The sequence below is a fragment of the Zootermopsis nevadensis genome, unplaced genomic scaffold (assembly GCF_977971745.1).
Source record: "Zootermopsis nevadensis isolate Lab colony 2312 unplaced genomic scaffold, Znev_1.0 Znev_ptg000022l, whole genome shotgun sequence".
NCBI classification, from domain to species: Eukaryota; Metazoa; Arthropoda; class Insecta; order Blattodea; family Termopsidae; genus Zootermopsis; species Zootermopsis nevadensis.
In genome coordinates this window covers 13324651-13348621 of record NW_028259154.1, presented here as the reverse complement: position 1 = coordinate 13348621, position 23971 = coordinate 13324651, and the positions used below count along the sequence as shown (strand labels likewise).

The window sequence follows — 23971 nt, the reverse complement described above, 5'->3', positions numbered from 1 at the left end:
TTACTAGTCGGCTTATGAATTCTCTTTCACAAATAAAGTCTCTTCATGTTTTGTCAGTTCATTAATTTCCTCCTAAAGGGTTTAAGCGAATTCTTTCATCATTTACGTAAAATTAATTAATATCTTCTTATATGCAGTTACATAATTTAGACTTGCAGGCATCTAATAAATTTATCCTTCTCTTAGATAATTACAAGTTTTTCAGGCATATAAGGCGACAACTGGATACTCCAGACACTATGACAAGCGTAATCTTAACCTGCTCACTAGATGGAGGGAAGTAATCTGCTTCACGCTCCACCCGCTTTGTCCCCTGCAAGATTTTCCGGTACCCATTTACGAGGAAGCTGGGTGGCCTCCAGAGTTGTTGGAAGTGGTACCAGGACTACATAATCTTTGGATTATAATCTAGAATTTGCCAAGGACTTGTAGACCACAGTTTAGTTCCCGGATGTGACATGGTTTTTCCTGTCTTTATCAACGGTTCTAGAGTCTTCCAGTAGTATTTCCAAAAATAATCGGAAAATCCTTCACTTTGAGGACGCGAAACGAACGGAACGTGAAGTGACTTACTTAACCATTTTGCATGGCTGGTGTTTGGAATCCGTTGGATTTGCCTTCAATGCCTTCACGGTGTGATAAATGGGCACCCGGGAAACTTTAGTACAAGTTATAGGATTTAATGTTTTGTTTTGATGTTTATATCAAAGCAAGCACCTGAGTTTGAAACTTCTAGACTTCCTAAAGTCCTTCCGTTAGATTAACCATACCAATAAATGTACCAGTGTCAGCAAATCTCGCTGAGCGGAAGTAAGATATTTAAAAAAATGTAGAATTTTAGCGAGGATCAATATGGGATGGGAAAGTAGAATGAATGAAATTTTGGAAGGTGAGTGTAAGAAAAAGGAATATTATTAAGGAAGTAAACCCATACAAAGAGAGGTGGTGTGGACGAGAAAATTAAACGAGAAAGGAGGAAAAAGTGTAGGGGAAGAGAAAGATATGAGGGAGGATATACAATAAGAAATAATTAGAAGAGAGAAAAGAGCGTGGCTTCAGTGAGAAGCAACGAAAAAGAATAATTACTTAAGAATGATAAGGAAAGATGTTCAAAATGTAGAACGATAAATTCAAGGCAGATGTGAAAGAAAGTCAGATGAAAGAGTAAAACACAAGACGTGGAAGTGAATGTGATTTGTATAAAAATAATGCGGAAGAGGATACAGTGATATAACCAAAGTTGGCAAGATGGTAACTAGCGAAGACGTTAGAGAATATTAGGTAAAGGAAATACGGAAATTTGTCTATGTGAGATGTGTGAATGAAGGAAAGTGTGGGGATTCAAAGTGAATGGAGTAGGAATTTAAACTAAGAATAAATATCAGGACTAAAAATAAAGTAAGAAATAGTTTAGTAGTTAACCGAATGAGGAAAAAAAGTGGAATAAGGCGAGGAAACAAATATTAAGGACTAAAATTAAGAACTTGGTATAGAAAAACTGAGGAAGAAGTTATGGAAGCAAACTTTATTATGTACTTTGTAATAAGATGCAGAGTAGGGAATATGTGTTAAGAAGGATTGGGGGAATGTGTGTACGTGTGAGGAGCGTATGTAGGTCAAAAGGAGAAAAGGTAATTAACAGTTACGAGGACGTACACGCTCACAGATTCCTTTGCTTTTGTACGCCACGGACAGATGCTTATAATCCATTCGCACCTTGGCGTTAATTCCCATTAGTTTACAGGTAATTCATGTATCATGTTCCCCCGAGTTTCTAATAATTGTTCAGCTTCAAAAGCAAAATTAATCTTTCTCCACAAACCGAAATGGAGTCCGAGCGAGTGCGAACGGCTGGTGTGTGTGTGTGTGTGTGTGAGAGAGAGACACTGGTCCTGATGGAGCCTGTCAGAACAAGCTGTTTCGCCATCTCTTTAGTTCACCGCCAACAATATGGACACCTGTAGGAAGCAGTACCCAAACTTCCTCTTGTTCGGGCTATGCTATTCAGAAACTCAGCATGTGTCCACAATAACATTAATGAGTTGCTATGGGTTAAATTGTGGAATTAGTATTGAAACTAGAAACCTTAAATAATTATTCCTAAAGACTTATCACTTTAAGAAATAAAAAAAGGCGACTATTTGAAGCAAATGGCGAAGAACACTTTCGTCAAATTAATCGTTTTTAGCAGCGGCAGAACACATTTCATTGCATTCACGCTTTTTTGTCGCTGCTGAGTTCAGTGTATTTTTTAACTTCGGTTTTATGGTATAGGCCGCGTCAAATGTTTATAGTTGTCCCATTCCTGGTTCCCAAGTATTGTATGTGCTTTTCAACGGGTTTCCGCTCAAAAATTCTTTCTACATCCGACTTACTTCCTCATTCTTGCCTCCTGCGTTTCACATTCCTCGCAATACTGAATTTGCACTGCGATTTAAAAGTCCCTGGACTCATTTGCGTCTGACGTAGGAAGCCCCAGCTCGGACGTTAGACTGTAGGACCACTGTGAACTCTTTATATGAACCCCAACCATCTGGTGCCAAAAGACAGATGATTCACTCGCAAGCAGAGCAGCGGACACCGCGCTTGGCTAACACGTAACTTGTCGACCAATGCTGTTTCGAAGCGGTTAGCGGTGTTGTGAGGGAACTTGAAATCACGGACAGACAACATATTTCCTGAAATATCCTACTTGATGAAATTACGTCATCCTTTTTGGGAAGAAATATTTTTGTCAAAGATTTGTTTTCGACCATTTAAAATCCGTCTCTCAAAGTGGGAGAAAATATTTACATCTATACAAAACAAGTGATAAATCGGTGATCGGTGGTATTGTTAAACATTAGGCTGGGTTACAAATTTCATATCGCTTATAAACTAATGAGCATGGATATAGTGTATTTTAATTTGTCTTGAACCATTGTGGGCTTACTCAAAATAAAATTGTGTTTAACAAACTTGTGGCTACCATTTCACAGAAGTTTCTGTCCTGTACAAATTAGTGATCCACAATCCTGTCACACTGTCCTGTTTCCTGAAATTGCTACAAACAATGTTTAATAATTACTTGTGGTAAATGTGGGATTTGCGGTGAATATAGCTGAATTGTGGTTTCAATTGCAATGCCGCACATTTCATTACTTAGCGGTATTGGTCTTTTGAAAAACAATTTCGCTGACCTACTTCGCAGGTCTCCACCAGAAGCGAAAGAATTCCAATGCAGCGTTAGTTACAGGTAGGCATGTTCTTTGTGTTCGCTGCGGTGATGCAGAGAAAAGCAAGTGACAAGCGACGAAACAGATGCCCGTCGTAGAAACCCTTGCCAGTCCTTGATTCAACTGCCAGGACTCCTGAACCCCAAAGAAGCGAATAACGGTCGACTGTCGCAGGAAAGGTTCTGCAGTGAGATGAAGTAGTTTACGTGTAGTGCAGGGGTGGGAAAAATACACGCCTTGGCTTTAGAAGTACAGATGCGTTAATGATTGTCCACGTTATTTGAATGCCCAGAGGCATTTGGAGTGGGAATAAAATTTGCATGGACACACGTCAAACGCTGTGTATCGTTAAAATAACATTGATAAGATGTCAGGCTGTGGCTGGGGCCACAGTAGGAAATTCACACTTTACTGTGGCTCTCAGATTGGGTTGGGGGTGTCGGGGGCTGTTGAAGTTCTGTTGTACAGCCACATTAAAACGCTCTTGACTGGCGGCCAGAACTACGTTGAGAATTTTTTTTGCATGTCTGCAGAAACTGAAATTTTTGTTGTGAGTGTTGAAGCGACAGGGGCTTGCCCGGTGGATTGTAGCTGGTTAAACCTTGTCAAAATTTTTATAAGTGTTAAAATTTAATACACGACTAATTATTATTCTGGTAGCACAACCCAAAATTTCAACTTCTTTAATTCCAAAGCCGACAATTGGACATGGGTCTTTGTCAGAAACATCTTCTCACCCCCCCCCCCCCCCCCACAACCCACTTGATACAGTAATTTTATTCTCCTAATTCATTTTAGGTTTTACAAGTGGACTTTTGTGAACGATTTCTTGCAAAATTCTGCAAACTCTCTTCTCTGGCCCATCGTAGCTATATTTACAGATATTTTCGTCTTAGACTTCACTGTCAGAATAGTGTTATATTAACACAAAAATTTATGAATTCTGTTGCTCAGTTCACACGAAGAAAACTTGCTTTGACTACATAATTTTACAACAAGTATAGATTTAGTTCAGTAGCCATGTCGTTAGTTTACATACTATATTATAATTATTATCGAAAATTACACATATTTTGCATATGTACCGTATGTGGCCGATTTTAAAACGCGATCCACTGTAAAAAAATCCAAGATTTAATAATAGGTTTTCAAGAAAAAATACTTTATCGATTCTTAGACTCCACTAAATGTTATACGCACCCCAATTTCGGAAATTTTAAAATTCAGAAATAATGCATCTAAAAATCGAAATACCTTTCATCACCATACACTATTCAATATCACTTTGTCGTTCCTATCTCAAAATTTAAAGCATAGAATTATTTTAATAATACTGGCGAATTAAAATTTAAAGGCACCGTGGCTCCCAGCAGCAAGACATATCAATTTTCACGAATCAGTAAGTTGAATGGTAGTGGGAGAGGCGAAGGCATTGACATGATAAGTGGAGCCTGCGCTGCACTGTAAAGAGAAGGAAGTACGATAAAAGTTTGAAAATACAGTACATAGAATAAATTACAAAATACGTGCATCAGACAGACTCTGCCATTAGGTACTTTCATTTTAGTAGTGGAAATTACTTGGAACAAATCAAATCGCCTGAAGACTGGGCTTAATCTAGCCCCTTCAGTGCCTTGTGCGTTACGTCAGACAATGCATATAATGACTTATGAATGGATTCGTAGTGTAATTACCCATATAGAATTAAAACCACCATAAAGTTAGACGAATTGTTCATTTTGGGCTTATCTTACTTCAGTATTTTGGAAGACAAAAGTTAAATTGTTGCACTTTGTCTCTAGTGCATCTGAATTGCACAAAATTTCTCTTAGAAGCAAGTCATGAAGGAGATTACAAGAGACAGGTTGATATCAAATGTGATGTTTTCTTTAGAGTACGAGTTGATATTCTTAAATGTCATTATATTATTGTCTTTGGCTTAGAAAAGGGTTGAAGGAGTGTATGAGATACACATCTTGGAAGCTGGGAGTGAGTGAACGTCTTTAGTTGCTGTGTGTCACGCTTTTCCATCTCGGCGCTGTATTCAGAGACCCATAATACGTGTCCCACTGCACATCGTTCCGAATTTTCGTTTTTTCTCTTTCCCTGGCTCCCGACCTCATTGCCCGAGAACGAAATATCACTCAATAGTAAATTAGTTTCTATAAATTCTACTCTTTATCCCTTCGTAGTTCCTACAGTTAAATGATTCTAATGAACATTTAATAGCTGTTATTTGTCGAAACCCCCGAAGCGTTCATTGAATTTTAATGCTACCCATGAGGATGTCCGACTGATATAACATACATTGGAAACAATGAATGAAATGTCCTTTCATTTTAGGTACTTGTACGATACAAAACAGCAGTGTACAGATTTGTAAGGTTTCAGTTCAAATCCCCTTTGCACCTACAGGCCAGTTTATATAACAGGCAGGTAATAATGTCTACTGACTCGTCGGGGATGTTGGTGCCTTTTGTGTGTGTGTGTTTGGGGGGTGGGGGGGGGTTGTATACGTGAATACGTTATTATGCAGAAACCATAGTTATTTGTATGTCTGTCTTTCTGTCCTCAGGGGTAAGAGCTCGTACATTGTGTAAAGCAATATCATTACAACTGTAGGGCGTTTTCATTAAAATAGTTAATATTCTAGACTGCAGTCTATACATTTATTATTTTCAGTCAGGTTTTGGATAGTCAAATACATATTTGATCTGCATTCATACCAAGTAAGACTTCCACAATGACAATAAGCTTATCGTCAGTTCGTGCTACTTTCATCGTAATTGAAACTGTCTGGTCCTTGCATCTGACCCACATTTCGGAGGAATGCGTCTCTAATCTTCATCTGGAGACCGGCTAACTTTTGTTTTCTGTGGTTTTATTTGGCCTAGCCAAGGAGATACAGGAATTTTTTAAAATGTGTTAAGACTTCTATTATTATATTTTGTCTGCCCCTCATCATGCACCGATTTTTAACATTGCTATTAATAATACGTCGCTGCATAAATTAAATCTCGAATATTTCTTTCATAACTGTTTTAAATTGTTCCTTTCAGATGTGGATGCCACTTCCCAGATCGGTCCCGACCCTACGGCCACACAGCCATATTTCGCCACAGTTGGCCAGTCTTACCGCGTAAAAACACACGACACAGTGGTATTGCCGTGCGAGGTTATCAACCCTGGTAAGTACCAAATTATATTTGTATTTTCACTCATACACACAAATATATACGTTCTGTTCTAGTTGCGATAAAATTACTACAGGATCCGACAGATAAGACTGACGTCTTTATATTGAGTAGTATAATATAATGTAGGGAGTGCAGACGTTTATAGAATGTACTCTGTCAAGAATTTAAAGTGGCACTCCAGCCCGTAACCAGTCATTATATTAACTAGGGTCACGCGAGAAAATATAGTAACAGTGATCGGAAAGTTAAGAACATACATTAATTAGTAAAATTTATTTGAAACAGCATCTTTAAACGAAAGCTTAAATAACCCGTAATAGAGACAATATTAACGATGAAATATAGGAGAGTGAAGAAGATGCAAATAGATCAGAGACACAACGAAATGATAAAGGGGAAGCAAGATGCTTCTTGTCACTAAAAGTGGTTGACATCCGCTGTTGTAATTATGTGTATGATAGACGTTACTATGTCGTATACATTAATGTAAATTTCTCTGTTATTTAATATTTTAGTGGTTAAAATGCGTTCTTTAGTTTTTTGTTCTTATATTCACTCAGTCTATGGTCTGAGCTGAGTGAGACGCCCGACTTTCACACCTAGATAACACATTTTATGTAGATTAATTTTCAAGTCAGAAGAGAGTAAAGGCAGGAGAATGAGGTTTTTACGGCGGAAGGAGATGATGACGATGATGTTCTGGATTTTAGCGTCGTGTAGACTTGTCGATATATGCTATCGTTTTGGAGAAACATGCTACTTCCGTCTTCATCCCTGATGAACATCAGATAGAATATTAACCGATTGATAAATTATAAAAATATATGAGTAGTATTTATTCCTGTTCTGTGGAATGTCTGATGATTTCACGACAACCAGTTTGTGTCGAAAACGTTTTATGTCACAAAGATACTGTTCGTTATGAGAAATCTACCAGGTTTTTTTATTTGCGGCCGCGAAAACTTGAAATATTGCTCGATAAGATGTGTTTAAGTTAAAACAAACCACATGTCCCGTAATTTAATTATCAGTTGAAATTGTCATGAGTACTTTTAAGTACCCGATTTCCAGTTTCGTATAAAGAATAAAAAATAAAATGTCCTCGCAGCAAACCTTGTTCTTCGGAGATGGTAAAGTCTGTGAATTACAGAAATCTTCAAATTCGGATAGGAGCTACTTTGAACTTTCTTGAATTGTAGAACACAACGTTTTCTTTTTTAGCTGTGAATGCGACTTTTTCACCGATTAAGTGCCCCACAGGGACGCTGGTTCTTGATAGGTCCCTAGCAGTCAGAAGACAAATGTCCGTAGATAGCATGGTGTGCTGCAACAGCACAATGTTTTCTAATTTCAAATAACCTTCAAATCTGTCCACATTTTCGGACGAAAGGCAATATTTTAAAAGTGAAGATCATCTATACGTTGCGTAACGTTTGTATTCAGTTGTTTCTCTATGAGATTTGATTTTAGTTACTTTTTTAAAATTGTTCTACACACCAATTATTAATCCTATCTGCAGTGAGTTTTCTAAATTGTTTAAATACCAAGACAAGCTGTATATAAAATAGTAATTTTTATCATTCTCCCGCGTGCTTTTAAAACATGGCCTGTTGCGTTGAGGGAAGTAATCTCAAAACGTTGGGAAACGAATGTTAGGGGAGACATTTTGTCCCAAGAGGGATAGAAAATAGGGAATTGAAAACCTATTTATTTTATAATATATAATAAAATAGGCTAACTGTGGTTTCTTTAGTATTTTTCATCGTACTATTCTACAAACATTTCTGAATTCCGTGGCCGTTAGCTGCAGCATATATCAGAATAATTAACTATTTAAATTTTTAAGACCTGCTTATTAAGATTGGGTAGTCTGCTCTGAAGATTTCCCCCTAAAAGTTACTCTTGAAAGGTTCCTCTATAGAGTGAAGAACATCTAATATTGTCACATAAATTATTTAAACCTACAAAAGTTCTTCATTAGTTTATAATAAAATTCCTTTCTGGAATAAATTGCATCAGCATTTATCTGGATCAATAAATGTACGACATTTGAAAGCTTGGCTGTAACTGTCTCCAGGCACAAGGACAGTTAACACGTTCGGAGAGGACAACGTTAGATAGGAAATATTACTCGGTGTAGAATGTGGCATTATCAACAAATGTTTTATACAAACGAAAGTATAAAAGTGTAAATCTGCAAGTTACAATAAAATGAAGGACATACACCAGTACGTCTACTTTTCTTGAGCCCTTGAATAATGCTTGAAGAAATGAATTCGTTCTAAAATAACTGTCTTTTACAGTGACAGTAATAGTGATTGTTAGTTTTTACACCCCTGACTTGCTATCATATCACGGATCATCGCGGTGTGATGATCAGTATTACTGCTTCGTGTTCGAGAGGAATGTTTGATTCTCAATCCGCATCAATATATCCTGACCACTTTTAGCCATTTTCCCCACAGCGCGTTCCCATAAATTATTCAGTTATCCTACCATTCAGTGCGGTTTAACTCATATAGTTAATTAAGTTTCCATGAGTGATAAAGCCCCCCATAGAGGCTCGTAAGGGGACACGGGGTCACACTGCGAAATGTTAAGCCTTAGAAAATAGTCCCAGTATCAATTTTTGAAGAGGCGTTGTGATTTCCAGAGCCGTTTTTGATGCGATGAAGTTGAGAATAATTTCTGCTCCGTTCAGGAATCGAATCAGGTTCATCCAACCCATATTGAGCTGTACCGGCTGATTGTGTATGTTATGAACATTTTGTTAGCTATTTTAAACAAATCACGAAAGATTATGAGTCTGTCTTGTGAATTCTGTGCTACGCGAGGTCGCTTTAAACTTGCTGTAAGCAGTGACGTAGCAGTATTCTATGACTCACGGCCAGAGAAAATATGCTCATGTTACATCTCGCAACGTCACAGATAAGACAAAGTCTATAGTGCAATATTCCAGACGCAAAGAGGCACAGTGAAATATTGATGCAATAACGAGCCTTCTGCTGTAGGAGAGGGTAGCAAGTGTGAGGAATATACTTTAATGTTGCACGAAGAGTCTGTTTTGAGAATACTGTGAAAAAGTTCGAATTTTGAACCCATTTGAGATTAATGAGGTAGCAGAAGTTGGCATCGGATGGTTAAGCTTTAGAATGGATAAACTGGGTTTGGTGATTTAATAATAAAAACATAAGTGAAGGAACGTACATTAATCTTCTTTTTTGGGTGGAAAGGTTGGTTATATGTGTGTATTGAGGTCGTAAATTTAGTTTGTATACCAACGGGGGTATGAAATTGAAAGCCAACTCTAAATAATATTTTTATACGTTTGTTATATATGGTGCGAGAAAATCTGAAATAAAAAATATATTAACCACATCCTATGAACGATGTTCTATTGTTTTATGTTTTATATTTCTCTATGAAGTCATTACCTTTTTACCAACATGTACAGTGCCAAAAGTTAGATGAAAAATAATAATGGGTTTTGTGTATTTAACTCAAAATAATGGTGACCAACCCGTGTATTTTCATTCTTCAGAATAAATTGAAACCGTATATTTTATAATATAGTGCTGATATTTCAAGTATATTATTACTCAGCAAATATATATCTCCACATAACTTACTTAATTAGCCCAATGGTTTAAAGTCTTAGAAAAGTTGACAGTCGCTTGTCTACTCGAGAAATCCCTTGCTTCTCTTATGAAAGCCGAAGTTTCATGACCATGTTCAAAATTAACATAGGCCAGAAACTGTAGTATTTTCATAAATTATAAAATGAGAACTTGTTTTTGACAATGACAATTTTAGTTACCTTAGAAACATACAAACAAATGAAGTCTCAAGTTTCTTTCGCAACAGAATGGACTATGGTTGGAGAGTTTAAGATACCTCACCATCCCACAATTTTACCACAGGCTCTAAATAAAGGTACAAGAAATCATTCAGTAGGGCGGGTCCTATTAAAACAAAGCTGTATCATTATACAGCATGCGGCAGAATACATTAGACCAGTGGTATTCAACCTTTTTTGTTCGCGTACCCCCAGATATAATTTCTCTTCAACTTTTTACCCCCAAAGATGTTGGTGTATAATTCAAGTTATACATAGTATATAATCTACATCTAAAATAAATTAAATTAATTACATTTCTGATTAATCATAAAATAATATATTTTTTTTAAATTTCATGTACCCCTTAAATGTCTTCGCGTACCCCCGGTTGAATACCACTGCATTAGACGATTTAAATTTGTGAAATGGGTGCATGTTTCAAGGCCACGGAAGGATTGCCGCATGGCTCAAAACCGCCAGTACAGCGCTGCGAATTGTGAACTGTCTTCACTCGCCTGCGCTACGCTGTTTGTGTTGCACCATTGTAAATTTTGCTATGACCTTGGAGCATACAATCTCATGACGACTACTCTTACCCGATGTCCTACGTGAGCGACTGAATGCGAGCGGTGCGAGTTGCGTGGGTGAAGCGGAAATATCAAACTGGCTGTTTCTGTGGCGCTGTCATATGTTACAGCGAAGCAGTCAGCGGCCAAAGTCCGAGATCAAATATTTTTATATTTTCGCGCGAGTCGCTGCACTGGCCAGTAAGGCGCATGCGCAAGAAAGCTCTGACCATGCAGTACACGGAAGGGGCATGCGCAGGAAGGCCATATGTTTCTCTCACGTAGGACACAACAAGCGATTTCCTTATGTCATATGACATCCAATGCTGCTTATGCAGCTCGCTTGTTATCGCTTACTGGAGCATATTCTGTACCCGGGACGGAACTGTGAGTTTTTCCTACGTCAGTAGCTTGCGGGTGGAAGGAAAACAATGTTTGCACTGTGTAAACCAAAGACATTACCGATGTAGAACTGAGAGCGCGAGCTGTTTACAATATGGACAGCATGTTTTCTCCTTTCCTACCCCTCCCGCTCTTCTGATCCCATAACTTTTGCTACTAACGGGCATAGAATACACAGATTCGCCTCTGCTACCTTACAGCGGTTCTGAATTGATTGTTTGATGTGTAGTTGCTGTAGGATACCTATAGCACCTACACGCGTTATTAACGTCGAATGAGAGGGAAATACTGCTGTGAACGGCAGGGATTTGGGAGGCCATAATCATATATGGAAAAAGACTACAGTTGCTTGAAGACATGGAGGAATACCACAAAATACTTAATGTCCATACGAGGTTCGAGCCGTGTTGCTTTTGAGTTCAAGTATGCAGACTTGCTTGGTGGGTGTGTAATGAAAAGTCTGGTTTTGTATTAACTTATTTTCTGTGTTATTGTTTACAGACTTGAAATATTTGTGTTCTACAAATTGAAATAGTATTAGCACAGTTGTTGTTGAGTTAGACGACAATTTTCTTTCTTATACCACGTGTTTGTTGGTTGGTACATGCCATATCCACATGCACGTAGCCTTCTTGTATGTAATATTCTTTAGAACACATATCTAGAAAGCGCAATTACGTCTGAAGGCTACGTTGTTGTTCCAAGCGACATTGTCAAAATTACATCTGCCTTGTAGACACAAAAAGAACACAAAGCGAGCATCAGCTATATTGCAGTGTTTATATTATGTTGCACGTCACTTTATGGTCAGCTGGGCTACGGTGGATTGTTGCGGACATCTCTTGTCTTGCACTGAGGGAAGGAAAGAATACAAAATTACGTTTCCTGATTGTTTTGTTAAGAGAATATTGTTCGAGTATGTACACGAATTGGTGATCAAGAGTTTTATACGTATAGTACCAGCCAAACATAAGGTCAGATTGACTTTTATGCGTTCTTTATAGAGTTCATATATTTTTTCCACTATGGATTTGTCCTATCAGTCTTGGCGTATGTGGAACTGCATCACTCACAGCCAAGCGCTGCGAACTTTTTCGATATGAACAACGTATTGCTACATTAAACGTGTGAATATACGCACACATACATTCAAAAGGTAATCACACTGTTGTTTACTTGAGGTGTGCACAGGTGTGCGTTATCGGACTCTGGGTTCATAAATTCAAATGCAACAAACAAATAAAAATGTCTGAGGAAAAGTGACAGCGTAACGGAATTAACGATGAAGATATATTTGTATTTTTACGTTTTCCAATATTTGAAAAGGTCGTGTTTTGTAAGTAATTGTCATTTATATTATTTCACGCCTGGTTTTTTCTCTGACTGCCATTCGTTTAATACAATTTAAATGCCCAGAAAAAACCCAGCATATGGGTTTCAGGTAAGATAAAGGTTAAAAGAGGCAAATTCTGTCCAAAATCGAACCTTAATTGAATATAAATTGTTCTGTATCTAACAGCTTCTGTTATCTAGAGATAATATAGTAAAAATAAAAGTACATAATCCCTTATAATAAGCTGACAGCTAGGGAGACACGAGTATATGCTTGGATGGAGTAATCTAGAAAGAAATATGGCGTGAAGGTGCTGGACGGAGAAGAGTGGCTGGTTATAGTTCCATAAAAGGCGTGAAATTTCTCGTGTAATTTGTTTTTGGACTTCACCCATGGATATGTTGTTTAATAAAGTCATAACGTTTTAAAGTTTGTTCTATTTACGTCTTCAGACAGCAAAGCGATAAAAGTCTATTCTGTTGGGCCCTTTGATAGAGCTAGTCTCAAACCTCTCTTGACAGTAGGCCCTTGTTCTTCAGAAACCTTGGTACTCTCAGACGGGTATACAGAGTGATTCAAAAGGTTAGGGCCGAACTGAAGGAGCGTATAGAGGAACTCAGAGAGAACAACTTTCGAATAGGAATCCATGTCCTCCGAAGTTATCCTGAGTCAGTCGAGGTCATTGAAGGTAGGGAGGTCTGATAACATACCGCTGAAATAATCGTACTTTCCTATTCTCCTACTAATAAGGCGTCACATCTCGCAAGCAGCGAGAACCTCAAATCTCACACGTTCACTTCGAATTACGTTAGATGTAAGATTATTTCATGCACATGCAAGCACACATACATATAATGAAACAAATATAATATTAATGTTTCTATTTTGACAAGAAGAACATGTCATAGAAATAAGTTTAAGTTTGAATATAAAATCAACGATACTGTCCTTAAACGCTGTGCATAAGAAGAATTAGCTTTCCTGAGGGCAGAATAGATTTCGTAGAGTTGTTATATTTTATTATTCGTTCATTTCTGCAGATCAAAACCTTGACCGTTAAATTTTATTCTTTTCAAGGAATACTGTCTGTAATATTTCTTGGAAACAAATAAACACCACGTTTCCCATTATAATAACAAATAAAAGACAATCTCAAAGCTTTGGTAATACCATGTAATTTCTTGGATTATACACCGTTCCTTTTATAATACATTAAGACCTGAAAGTAAAAAGAAATCCGAAAACAGACAGAGAAAGGAGATACGGTGACATTATTCCTCGTTAAAATGTATAAACATATATACCTCCAATATCTTACCACGGAGAAAAATAAATGTGAAAAAAACTTTGTTCTTTTTAAGATTTAGTTTTTATTCTTTCTGCTTGGGTTTTTTCTCTTATTAAATGGAGAAATGGGAAACGGAAGATAAACCATACAAAGCGAGCGGAAGGTGCATTAGATGTTCACAGGACGTCGATCACAAACTGTTAAACACTGAGTTTTTTAATGTTAATTGTCTAATTCTTTTTCACATCTTTTTTCTTGGGTTAAGTTTGAAATTTGGACACAGTGCACGCGATCACTACAAGTGAACAACAATCTGATAGAATACAACACACCTAAGTTAAACTTGGACCCGTTTAATTTCTCACGAGTGCCTGATTTGGCGACGTGAAGTTTCTGTGTCAGTTGTTTTCAAGCAAACGGATTTCTTCTGTCGGGTGCTGACTTCTTTGACAGACTCTAGCAAATTTAGGTATTAGACTCACATAAACGCTTCTTTAGTTGCTTCATTCTCTTTCCTTTCTTCGCCTCGTCCTTTCTTTCTTCCTTTCACTTTATTCTTCGGTGTTTTATTTTTCCCTTCATTTGTTTACATCTGTTTTTTACCTTATTGTTTTTCTGTCTAACGTTTCATCCTTTTTCTGCCTTTTATTTTTCACTGTTTTTTTAATTTCCTTCCCAATTTCTCTTTTTCTTTCTTTTCCCTTTCTGTCTATTGTTCTCTTACTTTCTGTGTAATGTTACTATTTCTCTCCTGTTTCCTGTCTTATTCCTTTATCTCTTTCGTCCTTTCAACACGTCAGAGCAGTGTTTCTGCCGCATGGGGTTTAGCTGATGTGCATCTTTCTTGAGGAAATCTGAATTTTTAGTCGCGTGATCGGTCAGTGGAGTAGTTGGATGAGTAATCGGCCGATTTAAGCTATTAGAAGGACGGTTTTTGTGTTTCCACAGGCACTCCTTTTAAAATATTATTTAGACAAGATTTTTCCTGTGAAGGGTTAGCTCTTACCGCCATAGTACTACTCTCTCTCTCTCTCTCTCTCTCTCTCTCTCATATTGCTAAGATGCAGTGGACCTTCTAGACTGAACTGACAAATTGCCTTTTAAAGCTCAGCATTTAAACTAAAAATCTGTGAGATATTGCCATTTGTCTGTTGTTTGTGTACTGTAATATCTGTCGGTACATAAGTATTCTAATTTGTGTTAATAATTGGAGAAATATTTACATTAAATTGAAGCGCTCGAGAAATAGGTGCATATTAATAATGCTTACCTAGTGGATTAGACTACACGCTGCACGAAGGTGGCGGAAAAGTTGCCGCACAATCAAGGCGATCTGTTACAAACGTTGAACATCGTGTTTCCATAAATTGTATTCTGAGATTCTATATTTTTATTATTGGTTTTTTGAACTACAACTTTCATAGCTTATCGATTATTTCGTTGGTTCTCTGTAAGAAGAGCACGATGCAATGCAAAACATTTTACTTCAGCCCTTCTTACCGAGAACCAAATATATGGTATCGAATGCATGACATGCTGCCTGTACAGTGGCGGGACTGGCGGAAATCACGAAGAACCAAAGTCGGTCCGAGAGTTGAACCTTTACCACCCACATGACCTCTTCTTCCATTTTCTTTTCAGTTCAAGTTGTTAGTTTTTTCTCCGTTTGTCACTTGTTATCTAGGTTTTTTGTTATGTGTCTATACTGGTGGGGGATAAAATAAAACTACGTCACACTTTTTACAGTTACGCACAGATTAATGGAGCAGTTAGAAAACAAATCCTCCAAGCATTTTAAGTCTCATGTTTAATTACGTTCTTTTTTGCCTTCTTGGGTTTTCTAAATCATGTAAATGCGTTAGTAGTACTGAAGAACGTGGAAGCAAAACGCTGGGAACGAAAAAATTACTAGTTTCTTTCTTTCTGTGTTCATTTATTTCTCTCTCCGTTCTAGCTTTTCGCTGTGCGTAGAAGCTTGCAAATAAAGTATGCAAAATGCCCACTAAATTTTAATAAAGGATTGTGCTGAAAAGAGGGTATTCTAGATGTTAGTAACAACAGTGAACTTTGTAATGGAAGTTTCCAACACATTTTGCCTACAGGCTGCTGACTATCACGGTTCTTGGTCATTAAAGTGAAGTTTATATGTATATTTTTTGTACTTGTTCTATAATTTTAAGTGTAGTATAAAACAAACGAAACAAGGAAGTGTATAAGAAGAGTAATGTTAGCCTAAGGAAGGCAGTGTAATAGAAAGATGTTGAATAAAGGCAAAAGTAAAAACGGTATTAAAACCCTGATTTTTTTTTCTTTTTGTTAATCTGTTTGCTCTTGAAACATTCATGTACTCCTTCTTTCTTGACTCATATTTTGTAGGAGAAGTGTAAATACTCAGTCCTGTGTTAAAATATTCTTATTTACATGTAGCTCTAATGAAATAATTGTCATGGATTAGTCAGAAAAGTGGATTAAAGTCGTTATGTATCTTGAAGTGATGTTCGTAAATTTTTCTGTTTCTTGGTTTATATTATAATTTCCTTATTTTCCTTCAAATAATACAGGAGTACAGGACTTTTATAGATTGTAGGGGCTAATATAAAACCGAATAACTGTTCAGTCTCAAATTTCCGGAATGTTTCAACAAGCCTTAAAACATGTTACGTTATAGAAATTATTTTCTACAAGCTCGTATTGTAAACACGAATGACAGAAACTTAATAATTTTTTAGGATTTACTAGCCGAATTAAAAACACTACTGCATCTAAGAGTAACCGAAATATATTCTGTAATTTTGTGAATCGCTTTAATAACACGATTCATATCGAAGGATAAATATGGAAGTGTCAGGTAAACAGTTTGTAGCTTAATGTTTCGGTGATTTTCTCAACTCTAGTTAAATATGTTACAAACATTTTAAGTGGATATTGTTGGCTGGGTTACAGTATAACATGAGCTTTCCAGAACCCGGTGATGAACGTGTATTAAGTTACAAACACAATTTATTTTCCTGGAAGACTCTAGTTACTAATTGAACCAGCTAATTGTCACTGAACTTCAGCAAATGAAAGACAATGTTCTTTGAACTCTTATAGAAAAAACTGACCTAATTCTTAACACTTTTTAATACTGGCATTTATTTAAATAAACCTTCTTCGCTTGGTAATTTTTCGTTTTAACGTATAATTTGTAGCCTATTATTGAAAAGTCACAATTTCTTTCACGTGATTTACGATGGACAAAAGGAATCTAAACTAAAATGGCTAATGCTGTAAACTAGACATCTCGTGTACGCTATGGAAAGGGTTAAAAGGCCTGGCTGTTTTCGGATGAGCTTAGCATCACAGCTTAAAATGCAAAGCACAGCGTTCTGATTTGTTGTAGGGAGGATAATTGGGTGAAAAGAGAAGGCAAATGTGCAAGGTACCTCATTTTCTACGATAGATGGTTTCCTTTTGTAAGCTTTAACCTTTTATATAATAGGTTTCTAGGTGTTTGCTGCAGGAAGCCGAGGGGAGGGGAGCGTGCCTCTGCAATACTTCATTAACACTAGAGAGTTGAACTATGAAATCAAAGGGCCTCTAGTTCGTAAAGGATTCAAACAGAACTACACAACAGAGCGGTAAGACTAGAATTCTTCTGAAAACTATGGTAAAGTAGAACATATTAATGAACAGATCATTGTAATGGAACTTCTCTGCTCCCATTTATCTCCGTACTGGTAAACCTGCATATTTTAATGGTCGTGTAATTTTCCTATATTCTCTTCAGGAAGATTAATATGAACAAAGCTACGATTTGTACTGTACTTTTATAATTAACAAAGCTAAAAGTTTTCGTGTACTTTTATGTGCATATTTACATTTTTTATTCGTTTTTACGAAGGAATGAATAGTCTGTTGATTGACGGTACTTCTGGATGTTTCTGAGGAAGATATATTATAATAGTAAATTTTTAATTTTTGCATATTATCCATCGTCTTGGATTTTTGTAGGTTCATATACAACGTTTTGGACACCAAATTATATCTGATCGGTATGATAGTATGTTTTTTTACCATCTATGTATTTAATTTTGAATTAGTTGCCAATTCAGATGACATTTCTTAGGCTGTCATTAATTCATCGTGTTGTGTAATATAATAACTTTTTTGTTTTTTATATTCTCTTACCTCATCGAATTATTGTTTAACTTTGCACCTCTGCAGCTACTGACGAAATCACAAAATGGATTTGTGGTGCAGGAAAGACAATTATCCCTTGGGATATATATTTTTTAAAGTAAGAATTGAGAGTATTTTTCAGTTACCAATTTTTACCTCCCTTTATATGTAAAGAGTGATTACCATGTGACTGGCTGCTGGCAGTATCTTTTACTTAACACTATATTTATTTTAAAGTAGTTACATTACAAAAATAAGTTATAAAACTATTATTTCGAGAAACATATTATTTGGTTTCCCTTTACTTGTCAGAATATTGGGACGGTGTGAAATTGAATCCCTAAACAGTAAGAAGAAACAATAGAGATACAGCAGAATGTTTTTTTATAAAGAATCCTATATTACATGAACTATTCCGTTTTATAGACAGGTAAAAAAACTTTCCACACTAAGTATGATAGGGCTGTGCACTCATTTGAAATGGGTCACAGAGCGGCAGTCGAACGCAGGTTTCGTATTGCATTGCAGCCTATATTCGGAATTAGATTTTAATTATCTATCCCGAGACCGGTTATCCTGGTAGTCATTTTCGTGGTTTATCTCAGTTTCTCTGTGCAGTTGCCGGGATAATAACTGAAGATTTGTTTTTCTCCAAATTATTCATTCAATGTTACAAACTCAGACAGTAGAAATAACGGTTTTTAAATATCAAGGGATTAATCGTAAGGCAGACGTTAAAAGCACTACACTGTTAATGAGTTGTAAATTGTTGCTTGGTTCATGCCTATTTGTGGCACTAACGTTTTTGCTCAGGGGAATTCCATTAAGCGCAGAACGAAACAACATTATACGAAATGGAATCTCGCCAGAAAATAATAAATATCCAGGCAGTTCTGCAAATGAGTTTGCTTTTAATTTTCTAATTAAAGCCTTCGTTTATTATAGATAATTATGCACTGGTATTTAGTAATTCAAAGAAATTCTTTACACGTAGTGTAGCTTAAGACGTGTGTTGTGGTTTCAGCAAACCCCCACATGACACTTTCATGTCTCCAAATTTATTCTGATGCCTAATAAACTTTCTGTGGAAGTACGCTCTACAGTTCAGTTGTGTGGAATACCATATGCGTATGCCCACAGATAGTGTGTGTGTGTGTATGTGTTGGGGGGGGGTGCTCACCGAGCCTCGGGTGGTGTACGCATCTGAATTAAACTGAGTGTCGTGATTGTTTGAAACTCTCCTGTTGTAATGATGTGAAAGGTAATTTACAGAGCAAGTCATCAACAGGATATTACCCGAAATAAGCTAGCAGGATTGCGAATATACAAATAATGGTCTTTTGGGCACTGGTATGCTATTTTGTTTCAGCTGCCGAACTAATTAACTTCTTGGATCAGAGTCCTTGGGAAGCTAATAGTTGCTCATTTGTACAAGTAAACTCCCGCTTGTATGAAGCTGGAACTTTCTTAATTGTCCGTGTCCTCAGGCAGATGAATGCATTCTAATCTCTCAGGCTTTATTTACGTAAGATCCATCTCATAGTAAGTCTGTCCTACTTACTCCTTAGTTTTCGAAGTTATCTTCTCACTTTGCGTTTTTGGGCTGACATTGTACATGCATGCTACATTTCTCGCCTACGTCATTGTCCATTTGATCACCTTAAATGTGTTTGGTGAGGAGTGCAAGCTATGAAGTTCGTCATCAAACATTTGTCTTCATTATCTTCCTTTTCAAATATACCCCTCAGTTCTCCTTCCTCAATCTATATCATTTCTGTAAAGCGTAAAAAATTGTTTATAGGTGTGTGAGACAACTGTTAATATCATATTTGTGTGTGTTTAATTTGGTTAATTGTGTAGAAAGTTAAGATATATCAGAATGAAGGCGAAATCATTGATTGACAAGGAAACATATTTAATGCGGTGTGGCTTAACGCGACATACTTTTCATAGTTTCAAGTCCGCAAACAGACAATTCATAAGAACGATTTAGGCTTCAGTTCTTCAATGTTTAACCTCTTATTGCTTTTGAATATGCATCACATAACGTTAAATTCGAGTGTTAACTTTATTGCATCAAGTTCGGCCAGGCAAACGATGTTTCTGACCGAGGATTTTGTGATTTTCCTCAGTCCCTGAAGGAAAACGCCTATATAGTTCCTGAAATTATATTGTGACTGCTTCCTTCTGTATGCTTTCATCGAGTATCCTAAAAAGTAAAGTGAAAAAGTAAAGTTTGTCCCACTATATGCCATGTAAGCGTTTGGGGTGAGTGGAGGTATAGCTCCTCTCTTCCTTGACCTCGGGATAGCTCAGTCAATATAGTGACTAGCTACGGGCTGAACGGCCGGGGTTCGATCCCCGACGGTGGCAGAGGATTTTTCCTCTGGCCTCTGCGTCCAGACCGGCTCTGGGCCCCACCCAGCCTCCTCTACAATGGGTACCGTGGTCCTTTCCCGAGGGTAAAGCCGGCCGGGGCGTGATGCTGACCACTCACCCCATCTAGTGCCGAGGTCAAGAAAGAGAGGAATTATACCTCCACTCACCCTAAGCGCCTGTACGGCACGCAGCGGGACAAACTTTACTTTACATCGAGTATCCTACCATTTGAAATTACCTAATATAGGCAGTTAATTTTACGTTAAATGAACCTATAATAGCTAAACACATGTACCTGCAAAAATAAATTATATCTGGAATCTAAAATCACAGAATGCTCAATTGAATATTAACACCTGAATTCAGACGGGCAATTGCCAATAACATGATGTAGAGTTTCACAACTTGAACTAACCACTTCTGTTGTGTTCTTTTTGTTGTAACGCCTTCAGGTCTTGTATGTGGCCAGGTTCAGCCACGAAGAGAGTGGCAATACGTTCCTCCGAAACGTCGGCAACTATTATGAACTATTAATTTTCATCTAGTGCTTATACAACCTTTGAGATTTTCTATTCAGGATGAATTTCTGAGTCAATAAATCTTTTATACATTTGGTGTCATCACTCCTTGGAAGTGGAGAACTGGTCCAAAGCAGGGTCTCTGCGGTACAATACGAAACAATTAAATACAAACCTAAATCCGAAGATGGCTGTCTTCTGGGTTGTATCGCTGTGTAGTCTGGTAGATGTTTACCGACGTTTCAAACGTCCTTGTTGCCCCCATCATCAGGGCTCATCGCCCTGAAGAACTCGGAAGGCAGTCTTCATTGTATTCCCTGCCATGAGAACCTCAAGTCTAACTTAACTGTCAGCTTCTATTGTACCATCTGAATCCTAATTTGTGTTTCACTATCAATGCTTACACATGCCATTTATGATATTGCTGGACGAGTACTTATTATTGATATATTGAGTCATGCTGACAGAGTTCTGCCATTGGCTATTCTGGCTTATGCTTGGAGTCATAGAAGTGTGGTAATTCTGTTGTTGGATTCAGGGTTTGTGTTGGATTGCGGGTGTGGCTGTTGTGAAGCTAAACACTCCTATACCCAGATGAGAGTTATCTCTATGTTTTTGCGTGTACCTGTTGGTCAATGCTTTAGCCTTGGGCAAAACATTGAAATAGCATACAGAGTACAGAAATGTGTATAGGCTTTGGAGGGAGTAGAATTTTTTGCACTTGTGTGATATATATTTGCGTTATTGAACGGGTTCGTAATGTTTTTGTCACACTGCTGGTTAGCGTTCTGCTTTCTAAAAGAATACGAAACTCAAACTGCTTTCTTGTTTGGTTTGTACTTGGAAATTGATTCTGCTGAATTGAAAAAGTCGCTGACACTTCAGACGACCACGCTGTACTCTGTTTCTTACATATTTCGATGAGTTGTTCATCAACGGTTTAGATTATGTAACTGAGAATGAGAATTTTATGATGATATAGGAAGGAAGTGTTACAAGGATAGGATTCTGGCAAGCGCACGTCTTCAAACTATGAAGTCGTTTGCTGTAGTATCTGTTTCTCGTTCCCAACTGCTACCCCCAACTCTAGAAACACATCCCCCGTTCGCTTTCAAGTTAATATGTAGAATCGCTGTAATTTTGTGATACTGGCAATGTAGAGTGTAACGACCTTTCGGCTTGTCCTAGGTAAAAATTCCAACACTTAACATCGGAAACATAATTTGAAACAACCTGTCCGTCTTTACATTTTATTTTATATTTTGACATATATGGCCAGGCTAGGTACTTATGGGACCCCAGTGTTACACATGCACTTATAGTCGAAATTTCTCTGTGTTTGGGAGAGTTTTTGCTTGATTTTAAGGAATTTTATTTTAAGCATTTTTGATCATCATTATGTGATGTAGAAGCCTGTATTTCCCTGTTTGTATTATACCAGCATGTCTTGTGAGTAAAACCGTCAAAATCTCTAACCAGGCTCGTAAGTGTCACAAACAATTTTCCAGGATTGGAAGAAAGAAGCAGTTGGAAAGACAAAAGAAATAAAAATGAAGGAAAGGCTGAAACAAACAGATAGAAGATAATTAAAGAAGTATAGCGGAATATTAAATAAACGATGTCTGTGAAATAAATTGACAAAAGAGAGAATTAAAAAAAAGACTCTGGCGTACACGAAAAGATTCGTATGAATGCCGACAAGTGTGCAGCTGTTCGGCGTATTAACAAAAACGGGCAAAGTTATCACTCAACTTTCGTCAAAACCTGGACCCTGCCTGTCTGCCGTCCTTCACCTTTTCTTCCACATCAAATCACGGCAGAGGCGCTGCGCATTAAGGGCGTCCCTTGAGCCACTCAAATGCCTCTGTTTCGGAAACCACACCCCTGCTTCTGTTGTGCTTGTTGCCTGCCTACTCGGAAAATAATGTGTCCCCCGGCGACCGTTCAAGCCGCCTTTCACGCTCTGATCTTGCGCTACCTTATTCAACGAGAACATCCCCCCCCCCCCCCCAAGCTAGCGGCGTGACTCTCTAGCCGTCACCTTCATTTTGCATACGTTATGAACTGTCAGCTTCAAAACCCCCAGTACCGTCTCTTCCAACTGGTGTAGACACTTGAAATCTCGTTTCCAAGAATCGAGAGACCTTTTTCACGGTGAGCAGATGTTCTTAACTGGTGGTTCGCTGTTTGGGTGTCCACAAAGATTTTTTCAGGAACTTGCCGAGAGATGGCACAACCGCCATAACGAATGCATTAGCAAGGCATCAATGGGATCATGGATGACATAGAAATTGTTATTGTGGTCTGTTTCATTTGTTTCAGAAAAACATTGCACTTGTATATTTCAGTTCAGCTGTAAGCTGCAGTTTATTGGTGCCCGGGTAGAGGGGCATAAGTCCAAAAATTACAACAAAAAGTCGTTGCTATTTTACATAATATATTTAATGTCACCTGTAATTTAAGTAGAGTATCACGTCATCATGTGTGTGAATTATATAATAATATTTACACATTACTTTCTAAATCATTAAATCTGATCTCTGTTAAATTTCCTTAAATTTTTTTAATTTTTTTTCCATTTCAGAACTTCTAGAACTTCAATTTTTTCACATTGGCATCGGCGATTTGAATCACATTCCATTCCTTTGAGAAGGAAAATGATTTCTGGCGCATTGCTAATGGTTTAGTCGTGATTTGTGAAATTGTGTGTACACTCTGTCTGCATGAGAATAGGCGAACTAAAGACATAGCTCGAGGTAGAAAGGAGACATTTCCTTGGAAATGTGATGAGTCGAGGGTTTTCAGGGAAGCAATTCGTAGAGGCACGAAATTTAGGATACTCCGCTTTATAAAGAAAAAAACATTTTTAGTCATTGTATCAGAACATCAACCTGGAACGTACAGGTTATGTGTTTGAGCTTTGTAAAATTACAGCGTGAAATAGAGGCCGTTTCTCTGTATTAGACGCGGTGAAGCACATTGTTGCGTTCATTGTTAATTTTAAACCAATGAAGATCGTCCAGAGAGTGTGTAATGAATCGAATCGCTCATTCGAAGTAATTTCACAGCTCCTT

General features: G+C 37.5%; 1 protein-coding gene across 7 annotated transcripts in view; it reads left to right on the top strand.

Annotated features, from left to right (window-relative positions):
• The window catches only part of LOC110835907 (limbic system-associated membrane protein), an 893271-nt gene that overhangs the window by 676065 nt on the left and 193235 nt on the right, over nt 1–23971 (top strand). For all 7 annotated transcript variants that reach the window (XM_087353891.1, XM_087353892.1, XM_087353890.1 and 4 more), the window contains one exon: nt 6275–6403. In XM_087353891.1, coding sequence (XP_087210017.1) covers nt 6275–6403 — 129 coding nt within the window. The remainder of the gene's footprint in view (nt 1–6274; nt 6404–23971) is intronic.